Source organism: Macaca fascicularis, chromosome 6 (assembly GCF_037993035.2).
Source record: "Macaca fascicularis isolate 582-1 chromosome 6, T2T-MFA8v1.1".
In the NCBI taxonomy this organism is placed as follows: domain Eukaryota; kingdom Metazoa; phylum Chordata; class Mammalia; order Primates; family Cercopithecidae; genus Macaca; species Macaca fascicularis.
The window spans coordinates 1,022,225-1,035,521 of NC_088380.1; the positions used below are offsets into that span (position 1 = coordinate 1,022,225).

Sequence of the window (13,297 nt, forward strand, 5' to 3'; positions counted from 1 at the left end):
GACCTGCGCCCTTAGCCTTACACCCTTTGCTGGGTGTGTGAGTGCTCAGCTCTCAGTGCACAGAGACAGCCCGATGGTAGCTGCATCTGCCTTCCTTTCCTCTCCGAGCTCCTCTGCTCTGCCCGAGCTGACCTCCGGGTGTGGGTCCAGACCTGCCCACACATCCTGTGCTGTGTCCTCAGTGCTCCCAGCCCTGCCCCACTTGCAGGCTCCCTCACTCAGTTCCCCTTGGACGTCTGCAAGTGTCTCCAACACACTCCCATGCTCCATCGTATTTATTTATTTATGTATTTATGTATTTTTAGACGTAGTCTCACTCTGTCACCCAGGCTGGAGTGCCGTGGCACGATCTTGGCTCACTGCAACCTCCACCTCCTGGGTTCAAGCAATTCTCCTGCCTCAGCCTCCCGAGTAATGGGATTACAGGAGCATGCCACCAAACTCCGCTTTTTTTTTTTGAGATGGAGTCTTGTTCTGTCGCCCAGGCTGGAGTGCAGTGGCGCGATCTCGGCTCACTGCAAGCTCCGCCTCCCGGGTTCCCGCCATTCTCCTGCTTCAGCCTCCCGAGTAGCTGGGACTACAGGCGCCCGCCACCACTCCCAGCTAATTTTTTTGTATTTTTAGTATAGACAGGGTTTCACCGTGTTAGCCAGGATGGTCTCAATCTCCTGATCTTGTGATCTGCCGTGTTGGCCTTCCCACATGCTCCATCTTTTGACCATCAGTAGAATGGCCATAATTTAAAAAATAAAGAAAGAACAGATGTTGGCATGGATGTGTTGAAAAGGGAACACTTTTACACCGCTGGTGGGAACGTAAACTAGTATAACTACCATAAAACACAGTATGGAGATTCTGTAAAGAACTAAAGGTAGAACTATCATTTGATCCAATAATCCCACTACTGGCTACCAGCCAGAAGAAAATAACTTATCTTATGAAAAAGATACTTGCACCCACATGTTTATAGCAGCATAATTTGCAATTGCAAAAATATGAAAGCAGCTTAAAACAAATCAGTGGATAAAGAAAATGTGACATATTCTTGTGATCTGTACATATGTACATACCACGGAATACTACTCAGCCATAGAAAGGAATGAAATAGCGGCACTCACACAGCCTGGGTGGAGTTGCGGACCACTATTCTAAGAGAACTAACTCAAGAATGAAAACCCCAACATCATACTGTCTCACTTATAAGTAGGAGCCAAGCTATGAGGATGCAGGCATAAGAATGATGTAATGGGCTTTTGGGACTCAGGGGGAATGGTGGGAGGAGGGTGATGGATAAAAAACTACACATTAGGTACAGTATACACTGTTTAGATGGTGGGTGCACCAAAATCTCAGAAATCAACACTAAAAATCTTTGCCATGCAACCAAACACCTTGTTCCCCAAAGTTCATTGAAATAAAATAAAAATAAAAAGTATAACTAGGCCGGGCGTGGTGGCTCACATCTGTAATCCCAGCACTTTGGGAGGCCGAAGCGGGCAGATCACAAGGTCACGAGATCGAGACCATGCTGACTAACATGGTGAAATCTGTCTGTACTAAAAATACAAAAAATAAACAATTACCCGGGTGTGGTGGTGGGCGCCTGTAGTCCCAGCTACTCGGGAGCCTGAGGCAGGAGAATGGCATGAACCCAGGAGGTGCAGCTTGCAGTGAGCCGAGTTTGCACAACTGCACTCCACCATGGGCAACAGAGTGAGACTCCATCCCAAAAAATAAAAATAAAAAAATTATAACTACATAAGCAAAGAGTATTGGAGGATATTTGTATAACCCTAGAGTAATTAAGGCTTTTTAAAGCAAGACAAAAGGAAAGGAAATGTTGTCATATTTGGCTTCGGAAAAGTTCACAACCTCTACACTGTGAAAGATCCCATAGGGTTCCTAATATGCAAAGAGTCACTATGTTTGATAATCCAAATAACCCAACTGGTAATTCACACCAGAAATGTTAATTCACACCGGAAAATTTGTAAAATGGTCAAAACATGAAGAAATCTTCAGTCCTAATGGTAGTAAGGAAATGCATATTAAAATATTACATATTTTCTTTGAATAAAACCAAACATATTGTTAGCATCTCACGCCGAAAAGAGTGACAGGGTTGAATGAAGTGTGAACTGCTCCACCCTTTGGGGAAGTCATCAGAAAGAGTCTGTGAAGAAGGAAAATTCACATGCCCTTTGACTCTTAGCCTCCAAAATAAAACGACCTGCACTGCACAACACTGGCTCAAAGACGCTTCCTGAAACCCTGTTTGTGAAGCCAACCCTGGCCCTGCTGGGCGGGGCTCCAGGGTCAAGGCGCCCCCAGAGCTCCCATTTACTTACCACTTTGACTCAGGAACGGGTTGGACTCTCAGAGCTTACAATTTATACGAAACACTATTAGAGATCATCAGAAATACATTCAGACTCACAACTACACATGTGTTCATGGAGAGATGTAGAAATAAATAAGGGGGTCTTATTCTTGTGCTTTAGTTTAGATGTTAGTTATGAAGAAGGGAGTGAAGAATGTAGTTTCTGCAAGTAAGACAAGCACATCGAGATAGATAATTTGGTATAATTTAACAAAGTTAAACAAAACTATTTTATCTTCTACTGCATCATCCCATGATGCCAAAATGTCTCATCATAGGTGAATTATTTTCCAGTCATTTGAGTTAAGAAAAGAATACAGCTATTCTTCAGTGACCAAGCAACTGCAGGAAGCTGGCAACTTACCCCTGTGCAGATGAGCCCAGGGCGCCGTCTCCTTGCTGTGGGGTAAACGAAAATTCGTAACATGAAAAAAGAAGTTATTGACATGCAGCTGATTCTTACATAAAAGTCAAGTCTATTATTAGTGGGTTTTGAGGAACGGTACCTGGAGTTCTCTTGGGTCCTGAGTTCAGGTCTCAGAACCACTTACGTGTACACGCATTTTCATTTCTCTGGTGAGAAACTGGGAGTGGGATTCCGGTCATAGACATTTATCTTTTAAAGAAATGCCAAACTACCTTCCAAAGTGGTAGCACTTTACACCCTCATTTAACTCTCACTAGCAATGCAGGAGACTTGCAATTTCTCTACAGCTTCACTGACCCTTAGTGGTGTCTGTCTTTTTTTTTTTTTTTTTTTTTTTTGAGACGGAGTCTCACTCTGCCGCCCAGGCTGGAGTGCAGTGGCCTGATCTCAGCTCACTGCAAGCTCCGCCTCCCGGGTTCACGCCATTCTCCTGCCTCAGCCTCCCGAGTAGCTGGGACTACAGGCGCCCGCCACCGCGCCCGGCTAGTTTTTTGTATTTTTTAGTAGAGACGGGGTTTCACCGTGTTAGCCAGGATGGTCTTGATCTCCTGACCTCTTGATCCGCCCGTCTCGGCCTCCCAAAGTGCTGGGATTACAGGCTTGAGCCACCGTGCCCGGCCGGTGTCTGTCTTTTTGATGACAGGCATTCTCCTGGGTGTGTGGTAGTATCTGGTTGTGGTTTTAATTTGCAGCTGCCTGATGTAGAACGATGTTGACATTTTTTTCCATGTGCTTATGTGGCATCCATATATCTATATATCTACCTTGGTAAGGAGTTTGTTCAAATATTTTGCCCATTTTATGTATGTATGTATGTATTTTTATTTATTTTTGTAGAGATGCCCAGGCTGGTCTTGAACTTCTGGCCTCAAGCAATCCTCTTGCTTGGCCTCCCACAGCAGTGAGATTATAGGAGCTTCCCATTGTGCCCCGCTCTCTTGCTCATTTGAAAAACTAGGTTTCTTGTTTGTTTGTGTGTTTTTGTTTGTTTTTTACAATTGCACTTTGAAAGCTCTTCGTGTCTTTGTATATTCCGGACATCAGTCTAAGACCTGAAAATATTTTGTTTGCCTGTGGCTTGCACAGGAACAAACACCTTGCTGTATTGTGCTTTGCTTTACCGCACTTCACAGATGCTGTTTTTGTTGTTGTTGTTGTTGTTGCTGTTTTTACAAATTGAGGGTTTGTGGCAACCCTGGTCAAGCAAGTCTATCGGCGCCATTTTCCCCGCACCATGTGCTCACTTTGAGTGTCGGTGTAAGCAGCTTTCAGCAATAAAGCACTTTTAATTCAGACACATAGTTTTTAGACATAATGCTGTTGCACACGTGTCATGTAAACATAGCTTTTATATGCACTGGGAAACCAGAAGTTCACGTGACTTGTTTTACTGAGAAGTTCACTTTATTGTGGTTTTCTACAACCAAACCTGCAATCTCTCTCATGTGTGCCTGTATTTTTATTTTCTTAATGGTGACTTTTGAAAAGCAAATATTTTCCAATTTGGTAAAGTCCAAACTATGATTTTTTTCTTTAATAGGCAGTGATTTTGGTGTCATATCAAAGAAAAGCTTTGTCTCACTAAAGATCACAGAGATTTCATTCTATGCTTGCTTCTAGAAGTGCTCTATGTTCAGCTTTTAAGTTTAGGTGTCAGATGGATTTGGGACTAATTTTTGTGTGGGGAATGAAGTGGTCCTGGGTAATCTTTGTACAGGTATGAAGAACTCAAATCATTCCTTTTTCTTTTCCATGTGGATATCCAATTGTTAACAGTACCACTTGTTGAACTATAATTTCTCCCCATTTAATTATTTTAGTACAATTATTTAAAGTCAATTGACCATAAATGAAAGGTTTAACTTTGGACCTTTCTTCTGGTCCATTTCTCCACATCTGTCTCTACATCAGTGCCACACTGTTTTTATTACTGTAGCTTTATGTCTCTCTCTATGTCAGCGCCACACTGTCTTTAGTGCTACAGCTTTATAGCAAAATTTAAAGTCTCATTGCCTAAGTTCTCTAATTTTATTTTTTCTCAAAATTGTTTTTGCTTGTATAGTAGTCTAGGTCTTTTGAATTTGCATATACATTCTACGACCACTTTGTCATCTCTGCTAAATCAGAAGCCTGCTGGGGTTCAGCAGGGATTGTGGTAAATCTGTAGATCAGGTTTGGAGAAAATTGGTCTTTCAATAGTATTTTTTTCCAATCTATGAATGCTGTATACCTTTTCACTCAATAGAGTATCTCGACTTCTCTCAGTCATGGTGTGTAGCTTTCAGTGTATATATCTGCACAAGGTTTGTCGAATTTATTCTTTTTTATAAGATTGTGAAAGGAAGTTTTAAAAATATAACCCAGATTTTTCATTGCTGGTGGATAGAGATGTGTGAGGATGTATTTTAATACGTGCCCCACATCCTTGTTAAGCGATTTTATTATCTTAACTGGGTCTTAAAACATACTTTTAGGATTTTGTTGCCTGCAAATAAACAGTTTTACTTCGTATTCTGTGTGCCTTCATTTTCCCTGCTGCGTTGGGCCGGCCGGAATGTTCCGGCAACGTCAGAAGTAGGAGGAGGGGGCGTCATCGCCTGTGCCCAGCCTCAGAGAGAGGGTCACCAGCCTTTCACCAGGAAATGTCATGTCAGGTACACGGGGTGCTTTCCTGTCATTCCTAGGTCACTGAGATTTGTTAAAAATCATGAATGGGAACTTGCTGGTAACAAACTCTTTTCTGCATTGATTGGCTTGATCACATGGTCACTGTTCTCTATTGGACGAACGTGCTGAGCTGTAGTAATTGATTTCTAGGCCTTAAGCCACTGCTTACCCCGGAGCGATATCACTTGGCCACAGTGCATGGTCCTGCCCGGTGCTGCTGGATTTGGTTTGCCAAGGTCTTATCAGTGGTCTTTGACTGTGTCTCCTGAATGTGTTGGCTTACGAACGCCTGGCTTTGGTGTCAGGTTGATGGTGGCATTGCTGAATGAGTTGGGAAGTGTTGCTTCCTTCTCTGTTTTCTGAAAGAGTCTGTGTGTAGTTGGTATTATATTTTTTTCTTAAAATCTCTGCTAGAATTCATGCATGAAGATTTCAGGGCCTGGGATTTTTCTTCACTGGGAGATTTTAAATTAGTAGTTCAGTCTCTCGGCAGCTCTATGTCTGTTGAGATTTTCTGTGTCTTCTTTAGTTATAATAATTCATGTCACTTAACTAGAAAGGGAACTAACTTCCTTAAGTTAAAAAGCGTGTTTCAGGCCAGGTACAGTAGCTCATGCCTGTAATCCCAGCACATTCGGAGACCAAGGCGGGCGGATCACCTGAGGCCAGAAGTTTGAGACCAGCCTGGCATGTCAAAATCACGTCTCTACTAAAAATACAAAAATTTGCCACGCATAGTGGCACACATCTGCGATCCCAGCTACTTGGGAGGCTGAGGCAGGCAAATTATTTGAACCCAGGAGGTGTAGGCTGCAGTGAGCCGAGATTTCACTACTTCACTCCATCCTGGGCAACAGAGCGAGACTCTGTCTAAAAAAAAAAAAAAAAGATGCAAAAAGCACATTTCAACCTTAGAAGAGTTAGAAGATGTATAATGAAGTATAGAAATGTTTAGGAGACCCAGTTCCATTACTCTCTTTGCACTAGGAAGTCATTGGTGCATTTCCGGTATTTAAGTTCACAAAGACACACAGACACACCCATGCACATAGCCTCACACACAGACACACACACACTACACACACTCACAGCAGTGTCCACAGGCTGCACCAGCCCTGAAGCAAAGGAGCATGGCGGAGAGGTCCCAACCACAGAGGGACCTTAGACATTGTCCCAGGCCTGAGACATGGAACAGAGACACAAGCAGTACCTGGAGAAATCCGTCCTCCATTTGCGTGCATGGATCTTTCCTCGCCGCTTGGTGTTTTGAACTCTCTTCTTTGCGGGTCTTAATGAGATACTCAAAGGTGGTCAGCTTCTTGGCCTCTGGAAAGCGGAAAGGAGGAACAGGACAAGTTACCAGCCCTGCAGCTTTGCGCAGCACCCACAGGACAGTTCAGAAAGGCAGCCAGCGCCACTGACCCAGCCCCTGTGCAGGGAGCGGTGCTCCGCCCACCACGCAGGCCCTGTGAGGCCAGGATGGGTGCAGGCGCCTCGTGGGTCCAGCTCCACAGCTAGCTGATGGTCAGCAAGAGAGCTCTGCAGCTGTGACTTGGGGACTGGCACCGCTCCACATCCCCCTGTCCACCAAGGCCTCACTGAGCTGCACGTCAGTGGTGTCAGAAGAGAAGCTGCCTCTCACAGACCTGGGTCCCCCATACCATGCAGCCTGAGAGGTTGCTCCAGATCCCCTGGGAACACTGGCGGGGGTCAGAGGCCAGCTCAGGAGGGGCCGCTCTGTCTGAGGGTCCGGGTGGCCTGCGGGATTCCTCACATCTGGACACGGGGTGGGGCACACCTTGGGGGATTCACAGAGACCCCGAAGTCGGAGGATGACAGTGCGGCGGCCACCCCGAGGTGCTGGCTAGCGGGTCCTGGGACCACACACTCCTGCGGGCGCTCAGAGCCCCAGGCCCAGGAGGTGAACACGAGTGCCGTCAGTGCCACTCAGCACAGCCTCTGATGGGGCCAAGACAGGTCACATCCCTGCAGCCCTGCACAGAGCCCACCTCAGCAGGCCGGCCAGAGCCCCATCCACCCGGCCTGCACTGCAGGCAGCAAAGCAGCGCATCGAAGCAAAGGAAAACCTGAGACACCCGTTTATCTAAAAGACTCGTCTTAATAAACGTTAATAAAATGGGCTCTGCACCTATTTCAGCCACGAGCTTCCATGGAGGTGCCAAAATCTCCATGCTGCTTTCCCTAAGCACCAACACCGTGAGAGCTGATGTCTCATGACTATTTCTGGAGACTGGGGCAGCCGCCCAGAGGCCTATTTGCGGTGAGGAGCAGATGGCGGTGGGTGCCCTATGGAGTTGCCTGCAGCCAGCCCAGCCCGTCCCTGCAGTGTTTTGGGTGTTAGGCCCTGGCCGGGCCTTGGGCTGCTTTACATGGCTCGGGCTAGTCCTCCACGCCCCCCAGAACCTGTCGTGGTTTGAGCACACGAACTTGTGCTTGTTTATATTCAAGTTAAAATATATGTTCTTTTGCCCAGGTTTGCACAAATACCATCAAAACCAGATTTTCAGCGTGCCCTGTGGCTCCCAGAGGCCCACTTGGTGCGGGTGAGCTCTGTGGGAAACAGTTAACCTGAGCGTCATGGTGAGGTTGAGGGCAGGGAAGCCGCAAAACCTCCCAGGCGGGCCCAGGGCCTCCAGCATGGCCGGGGCTCCCTGGCCGGCCGGGCAATGTGGGGAACGCTGTGCTTCCCTGACCTCATCAAGCAGGTTTTCTCTACAATCTACCGTGAATGTGGCTCCCATCCATCTCTGGAAGGCAGCCCCACATCACTCACCTGCTCGGGGAATTGTGCCCTCACCACGAGCCCTGAGGACTCTCCAAGGTCCATCCTCCAGCTTCAAAATGAAGTCTGAGTGGCCAGCTGCTTCTGACACAGCTCCCCATGGCCCCCCACCCGACACCTGCCCCCAGAGGAACAGAACACACATGCAGGCCAGGCTGCACCTCCAGGAGCCTGCACAGGAGACTGGCGACCTTGCCCCAAGGACCACCCTCCACAGCTGCCTCAGCCTCACGGAGTGGGAGACAGATGGCCTCTCAGGCCTCTGGAGGAGACACAGCGACGACCAGGCGGGTGGTCCCAGCCCTCCTTCCTGGTGTCCTGGTTCCTGACGCCGCCAGTGCGCTCTCCTGCCAGCGCTGAGCCTGGGAGCCTGGCCTGGATGTGGCCGCGCAGTGCGGAGGACGTGGCGAGGCCTTCCATGCCCAGCCTGGGTTTCCAAAGCAGCAGCCCCTCCAGGCAGCCTACATGCCCTACCCTGCCCCCAGTCCTCCTGGGCTTGAGCCCCCTTGTGGGGAGTAAAGACCCCTCATCTTCATCCCACTGTCTGGACAGGACATGGGGATGGACAGGAGCCCATGTCTGTGGTGGGTGCGGACGCCGGAGCGTAGACCACCCCCCAGCCTTCCTGCACCAGCCTCACTCTGGGCAATGGCCCTGGAGGAGGCCGCACCTGCCCTATGGTTCCAGGACTTGAGGCTGGGGGCTTGGATCCCACCTGTGCCTACAGGACCTCCCTTGCAGCCGACAGCAGCCCTGTAGCCACCCCCTAGGCCATCACGGATGCCCACAGGGCCCCTGGAGACACTGGAACCCTTCCCTCCCTCTTTCCCTGGGGCTTGCCTTGAAAACCCCCAAGAAAGACAGCGCTCTCTTGCCCTGGGATCACAGGGGAGGGACCTCGTGCACGAAATCCACTGAGGATCAAACATGCCTGAGTGCCACCGCGTTCCGTTCCAGGGGAGCAGCGGGTCACCTGCAGGTGACAGACACAGCCCTCCAGCCTCAGCCCTGCCTGCAGAGGAGTTGGGGCGGCCTGGCACTGCGCCCCCTTCACAGCGCAATGAAGGGCTATCCACCCGCAGCCACAGGGCCGGTCCCTGGAAGCTCCATTAGCGTCAGCTGTGGCCATGGCAGGGGCCCTGTGGGGCCAGCAGTGACCTAAGCCCCTGGGCCCCTGGAGGTGACCCTGACAGCGCGGGGCCTCGGCGAGGGTGGGCACTCACACGGTGACCTTGCACAGGTGGCAGAACTGGTTCTGGATCACGTGTGCGTGTTTCGATCTGTCGAAGATCGGCATGGGCTGAGAGTAGTTCTTCATGAGTCTGACATTGAAGTCGGCTGGGTCGATGCAGGAGGCAATCAGGTGGACGATGAGGTAGAAGAAAAAGATCCTCCCGGTCACCTGGCACGTCAAGGAAGAACCTGGCCCAGGGCCTCGTTGGCCTGGTCAGCCTGGCACGAGGCGTCCCCATGAGGCCCAAGGGCCCAGGGGAGGTGAGACCACCAGTCAGCCCTACTCACCCAGCCCTACTCGCCCAGCCCTACACACCCAGCCCTGCACACTGGAGCCCAGCTCAACCAGGCTTGGCCTTGCTCACCCAGCCCTGCACACATGGCCCTGTACACCTAGGCCTGCAGAGCTGAGCCCTGCACACCCAGCTCTGCTCACATGGCCCTGCAAACCCTGTGCTGCACACACAGCCCTGCTCACCCAGGCTTAGTGGAGACAAGGCCACCCATCAGCCCTGCACACTTGGCCCTGCACACCCAGTCTTGCCCACTCAGCCCTGTTTACCCAGCGCCACACACACAGCCCTGCTCACCCAGACCCAGAGGATACAAGGCCACCCATCAGTGCTGCTCACCTGGCCCTGCTCACCCGGCCCTGCACACCCAGTCCTGCCCACTTGGCCTGTTTACCCAGCGGTGCACACACAGCCCTGCTTACCCAGGCCCAGAGGAGACAAGGCCACCAATTAGCCCTGCACACACAGCCCTGTGCCAGGCGGGGACCGGGATGGCTGCCCCCATGCCCTTTTTGTTCATCCCTGTTGGACACAGGGCAAATCCCCTACAGAATGCACCGCACCCCCAGAGGCTCAGCCAGCCCAGCCAAGCACAGTCACCCCAAAGCCCTTTACACCGTGAGGGATAGAGCAGGGCCGCAGGAGGGACGCCCAGATGTAAACACAGCCAGATGCAGCCCCAAAGGCCGTGGGGAACCTGGTTCTTTCATACCAGAGACCCGCGAGCACTGGGGGAGAAGCACAGCCTCAGACAGCAGGAGGGGGGAGGAGGCAGGGAGCTGCACAATCTACCCGCTCCCTCTAGACCCCAGACGGTCGCTCAGTGACCCTCTCCCCGAGACTCGCTCAGGGAAGCCCCCACTAGACTCGCTCATGGACCCCAGACTCACTCAAGGACCCCAGACTCACCTGGGCCTCTGTCTCCGAGCCTGGCTGTGGGGCCACTGGGGAGAGGGTCCTTGTCCCCTGGAGCCAGGAGAAGCTGGGCTCCCCATGACCGGGACATCAGCTCCCGCCCTCAGATCCTGGCTCCCTCCTCCTTTCACCCTGGGACCAACACAGACTCCCCATGGCAACCAAACAGAAGGGGTGGAGCGCGGGGCCCTCCCGTCACCCTGCCTGGCCCCTGGACCGCCTTCTAGCCAGGAGTTCAGGGTTGACAGCCGTCTCCGTGGGGCGGCCCAGAGGCCCTCACCGTGTGGCCTAAGCTTGGCATGGAAACCCAGGCTGCCGACCTGCGGGGCACAGCGCTGTCCTCCTTGGCACAGGGGCGAGGAGGGAGGTGCTGACCATGTGCAAAAGGCTGCGCAGGGAGTTTAGCAGAAGGCTGCCAGCAGGGCGGGTCTGGCGCCAGGTCAGGGGGCTGCTGTTCCTTCAGACAGAGCCCCTCTCTGGAGCCCCCTCAGGCAACGTTGGGACAGCTTCGCTGCTGCTGGGCTCACACTCCGCCTTGTCCTGGCACCACCCTGGGGCATGGGGTCAGGGTTTTTATGCAGCAGCCCTTCCCTGACGAGGGCCCCGTAAGAAACGTGCTGTAATGCATGGGAAGCCTGAGTGTGAAGCTGGTTCCGACCGAAACGCAGACACAGGTGCCGAAGCCCTCAGCAGGACACGGCACACACCCTGCATCTTCCAGGCCCCCCGCGGCCCCGGCCCCGGGTGCTTGTGAGCATGAGCTGAGGAGGCGGCTCTGTGGTGCAGACATGGCTGCAAGGAGGACAGGACAGAATGATCTGGATGCCAAGGGGATGGGACTAGGGAGCTGCTGCCCAGGCGGGGGTGCGGTGGGAGTTGGACAGTGCGGCTGGAGGCCAGCCAGGCTCTGGGGAACTCACATGGGGGCCAGGACTGATCAGATCAGTGGCCACTCTGATCCCACCATGCCAGAGGAGAGGCCTGCAGGGGCCCCGCCAAACGGGAGTGGACTGAGGCTGCAGGGCTTACTGTCCAGCTGGTGACACCGACGTGACGAGGCTGCATCCCGGCTGCTGTCTCGTGCACCCGCTCCCTGCACTATTTACGTGGTTGCCGGGGCAACGGAGAGCGCATCTGGAGCCTTGGGATGCTCTCAGTGGCCGCTGAGGACAATGAGACCAGGCAGGAAGCTGCACCGTGGCCCAGGAGAAGCCCCTTCCTCTGCAGAGCTGGAGCAGCACTTCCCTCGCTGGAAACCGGTGGGCAGGGAGGGCGGGGCCAGGCAGGGCCAGGCAGGGCCTCTGCCCGGGCAGCAGGTGAAGCTCAGGCTGAGGACGCCCACCCAGGCCCTTGGTCGCCACATCCAACTGCAGCCTCACATTCTCCAGGCTTTGCACACAGAAGCCCACTGCCAGGGAGATGGTGCTGCTGCAGGGGGCCACCAGGAGACAGCCTGGAGATGGTGTGGCCCTAACCAGGACCCCTTGACTTCCATGTGGAGGAGCTCAGGGCTGTCCTGAGCCTGAACCTGCCAGGCAAACCCGTGGCGCTCCCGAGCCAGTCCCCAAACCTGCAGGCGCCGAGACCGGGCGGTCCCCCTGAAGGCATCCACCCAGAAACAAGGGTTCAGCTGGCAAAGGACACCCCCGCTAAGATTCCAGGGCAGTGTCTCCCCCTGGACAGCTCCCTGGACTCAAAGCTTTTCTCATGAGAACCAGGTTGAAGCAAATCTTTCACTGCACACTACGGTGCCCTGCTGTCCATCGGCCGCACTTCGGCCAGTGAGGGCCGCGCTCTGCAAGAGGATGTCCTCCTGGGACATCCATCACCCACAGGAATGATGCTGGTGACCTTAAGTTGGCTACGTTTTGCCCAGACTGACCCAGCTGGCCACTCTGCCCATCACCCACCCCCGCGGGTGACCCTTCCTGAGCTGGCAGGAGCCCCAGGATAGGAGACACTGGGTACTGTATTCTCAATTTTCTCTGCTTCTACTTTCACATTTAATTTTATCCTGGTAGTGCTTTATGTTCCAACGAGCAATAAACAGTAAAAGAAGTAGAGTAAGTGTCTCCCTTTCACCACGCAAACCGCCTGCCCTCTGGAAGTTTCGGTCTCAAGCTGTCATGAGAACCTAGCTATGTTGGAACCTCCCCTAGCAACAATCTGTATTTTGTAAACAAACAGTGCCGCAGCACCAGCCCAGGACACACGCCCTGTGCCCTTTGTAACACTGCTAACCTTTTCCCCGCCCTGTTCTGCAGACAGGAAAAGAGAGGAGGCGGAGAGTGAGCCCACAGCCCCTGATCCTGGGGCCCAGCGCAGTCCCCGTCACGTCTTGTCACCTTATCAGTCCCTGCGGGGCTCAGAGCTGACACGTGCTGCTGAAGGCACAGCGCCGCTCTGTGCTGGTGAATCTTCCCGCGCGGCCGCCAAGCTCGTGCTGCCCTGGGCCACAGCACAGGACTTTGCTGGGAAGAGATTTCTCCAGATTAAACAGAGTTACACAGATTCCAATCCCTTCCACACACCAGGCCCTATGGACGTGGCGGCAGCGGAGTCTGTTTCCCTCTGCAGAA

The 13,297-nt window shown here is 52.4% G+C and overlaps 1 protein-coding gene across 33 annotated transcripts in view; it reads right to left on the minus strand.

Annotated features, from left to right (window-relative positions):
* The window catches only part of LOC135964414 (tubulin polymerization-promoting protein-like), an 89,224-nt gene that overhangs the window by 14,679 nt on the left and 61,248 nt on the right, over positions 1-13,297 (minus strand). For 9 of the 33 annotated variants that reach the window (XM_073993072.1, XM_065546049.2, XM_073993073.1 and 6 more), the window contains 2 exons: positions 9,501-9,679; positions 6,760-6,800 (listed from right to left, as the gene is read on the minus strand). Coding sequence is in view for 19 of the 33 variants with exons in the window: in XM_073993070.1 (XP_073849171.1) it covers positions 6,776-6,800; positions 9,501-9,679 (204 nt within the window). In the remaining 14 variants the exon portion in view is untranslated. Of the gene's footprint in view, positions 1-2,744; positions 2,780-6,684; positions 6,801-9,500; positions 9,680-10,712; positions 10,864-13,297 lie in introns of those variants that run through there. The other 24 variants (XM_065546053.2, XM_073993086.1, XM_073993084.1 and 21 more) reach the window with 7 other exon arrangements.